The 2,474-nt window shown below is 48.5% G+C and overlaps 1 protein-coding gene across 1 annotated transcript in view; it reads right to left on the bottom strand.

The window, feature by feature from the left end:
• Positions 1–2,474, bottom strand: part of Dus2 (dihydrouridine synthase 2) — a 38,862-nt gene that overhangs the window by 5,392 nt on the left and 30,996 nt on the right. Inside the window, exon 10 of the mRNA XM_013012667.1 lies at positions 1,161–1,282. Coding sequence (XP_012868121.1) covers positions 1,161–1,282 — 122 coding nt within the window. The remainder of the gene's footprint in view (positions 1–1,160; positions 1,283–2,474) is intronic.

Below are 2,474 nucleotides of genomic sequence, written 5' to 3'. Positions count from 1 at the left end.
TTTTTGGTCCGGTTATGGGGCCTGAACTCTGGGCCTGAACACTGTCCCTCAGCTCCTCAGCTCAAGGCTAGTGCCCTACCACTTGAGCCACAGCACCACTTCCGGCTTTTTTCTTATGTGGTGCTAAGGAATCGAACCCAGGGCCTCAGGCATGCAAGGCAAGCGCTCTACCACTGAGCCAACTTCCCAGCCCCCCAGCAAGACTCTTATCTCTAAAAAAAAACTACTCAAAAAAGTGGGAAATGGTGCCATGGCTCCAGTGGTAGAGCATTTACCTTGAGCAAAATAAGTTCAGGGACAGAGTCTAGACCCAGAATTCAAGCCCTAGGACCAGCAAGAAAAATAGACCAATGGGCAGTCTCTCAGACTGCAGCACAATAGGTATGAGGACAGGTTAGGGGCTTCATTTTGAAAAAAATTCTACAACTCTACCTTTCCTGACCATTGGATTTGGTTGGCCTGATACGTGATAGGCCCACTAATGGAGAAGCCACCTCCTTCCTCAGGAATTCTCCAAGCCTATTCTCTTCTCTCCACTCTCTCTTCCCACTGAACTCAGGGCCTAGACACTCTCCCTGAGCTTCTTTTGCTGAAGGCTAGCACTGTACCACTTGAACCACAGGCACCACTTTCAGCTTTTCTGTTTATGTGGTAGTGAGGAATTGAACCCAGGGCTTCATGTATACCAGGCAAGCACTCTACCACTAAGCTACATTCCTAGCCCTTGCTTAGTATTTTTGCTCAGTGCTAATGCTCTACCACTTGAGTCACAACTCCACTTCCAACTTTTTGCTAATTAGAAGTGAACCTTGGGATTTTTTCTGCCCAGGATGGCTTCGAACCTTGATCCTCAAATCTCAGCTTTCTGAATAGCTAGAATTACAGGCATGAGCCATCAATGCCCAACTAATCCTTCGTTTTCTTCCACCCTATTAGAGATGTTTCCCAAAACTGTACTTCCGAGACCAGACCAAAGATTGAATGCTTGAAAGCTTTTAAAGTTCTCCATTCTGTGTGGCAAACCTTACTACCACCCCATTCCCACACATCCACACCCAGAAACTTTATTCCTGATTCCCCGCAAAGGGTTACCTTAGGGCTAAAGGTCAAGCCTGAGAAGTGTCTGCAAGGACAGATGAATAGCCCATTGCCCTTCTTACCAAATTTCCTGGGAAGACTGGGCGGCATGGAGCAACCTTCCCTGGGGCGACTCCAACTGTTCCCGCAGCATCTGGCACAAGCAGTACTTGGTGTTGGTGTAGTGGTTGTCATACTGCACTGCCTAAGAGAAGAACTGGCATGGGCCCATCTGCTGCCAGCAAGCACTGGGGCCCAAGCTAGGCTCTGCTGGCAGGGGAGTGGGTTCCAAAGGAACATCAGAGGTGTGTTTGCAGCTGAGGCAATATGACCTCATATTAGATCCATTTCTACCCTGCCATCTACTTCTTAAGCTTGTGGTACAAAGCTTGAGGGTCATAGCTAAAGCCCAAGATCAGAAGCACACTTTCCCAGTCAGTCTACCTGGGCCCAGAAGTACAGATTACACCCTCCTGCTTCAGTTACCATATGGAGCCTACTGCTAAGCGACTGCTAGCATAGGAAGGAGGGGACATAGCAAATTCCAGCATGGTGGGCCCAGTCCCATAACAGGAGTATAACCCTTCTATTCTTTATCACCAGGTGAGCACCTTCCCCTCCCAAGTACTGACGAGTCTCTCTTTGACTTCCCCCATGTGTAGAACATTTACATGCATTTCCTGTCATTTTGTGTATGTATACAAAGCTACAGCCAGGACTCCATTTCACAGTCTGAAAAACAAGGCTCAAGGAAGCAAGAAGACAGCCCTAGTGATATCATAGATGCTCACCCAACTAGGGACAGGGCAGGAGAACAGTAGTAGGTAAAGGCTGCCTGTACAACCCTCCAGAAGCCCTTCCCTTCCTCTATACACTATTTTAGAATCTCCACCTGGGCCCATGTCTAATACCATGGAATATTTAGGGAATAAAGCAGGAAATAAATTGTTAAGTCCCAGCCTGAGGCAGACCATGATTCAGCTTCTTGGAGCCAAAAGGTACCTGGCTATATCAGAAGTAGCCTTGCAGATGCTTAAGGCCACTCCCTTTCTCCATGACAACAAAGCCTCTTCAGAGCTGCCAAGGGAGGGCTGAGCAGGAGTGATAACATCACCTTTCACCCAGTGAGCAGGCTCAACACTGCTCAACATGTCTTCTCTGCTACATACTTGCCAGCTGGCCAGAAGAACTAGACAGCTGATCTCTGCTGAGGCAAAACACCTTGCTTCTAGCTGACTCCAATCTGCCCAACACTAAACTCAGAACCAAGGAGATTCTTCAGGGCTGCAGCACTGGAGAACAGAAGCTGCTCAGGGGCTGTGAAGGTAGCTCAGTGGTAGAGTGCTTGCCTTGCATGCATGAGGCCCTGGGTTCGATTCCTCAGCACCACATAAGCA

The sequence above is a fragment of the Dipodomys ordii genome, unplaced genomic scaffold, assembly GCF_000151885.1.
Source record: "Dipodomys ordii isolate 6190 unplaced genomic scaffold, Dord_2.0 Scaffold18, whole genome shotgun sequence".
Classification (NCBI taxonomy): Eukaryota; Metazoa; Chordata; class Mammalia; order Rodentia; family Heteromyidae; genus Dipodomys; species Dipodomys ordii.
The sequence above is the reverse complement of the archived record's forward strand: the minus strand, read 5'-3'. Positions and strand labels throughout refer to the sequence as shown.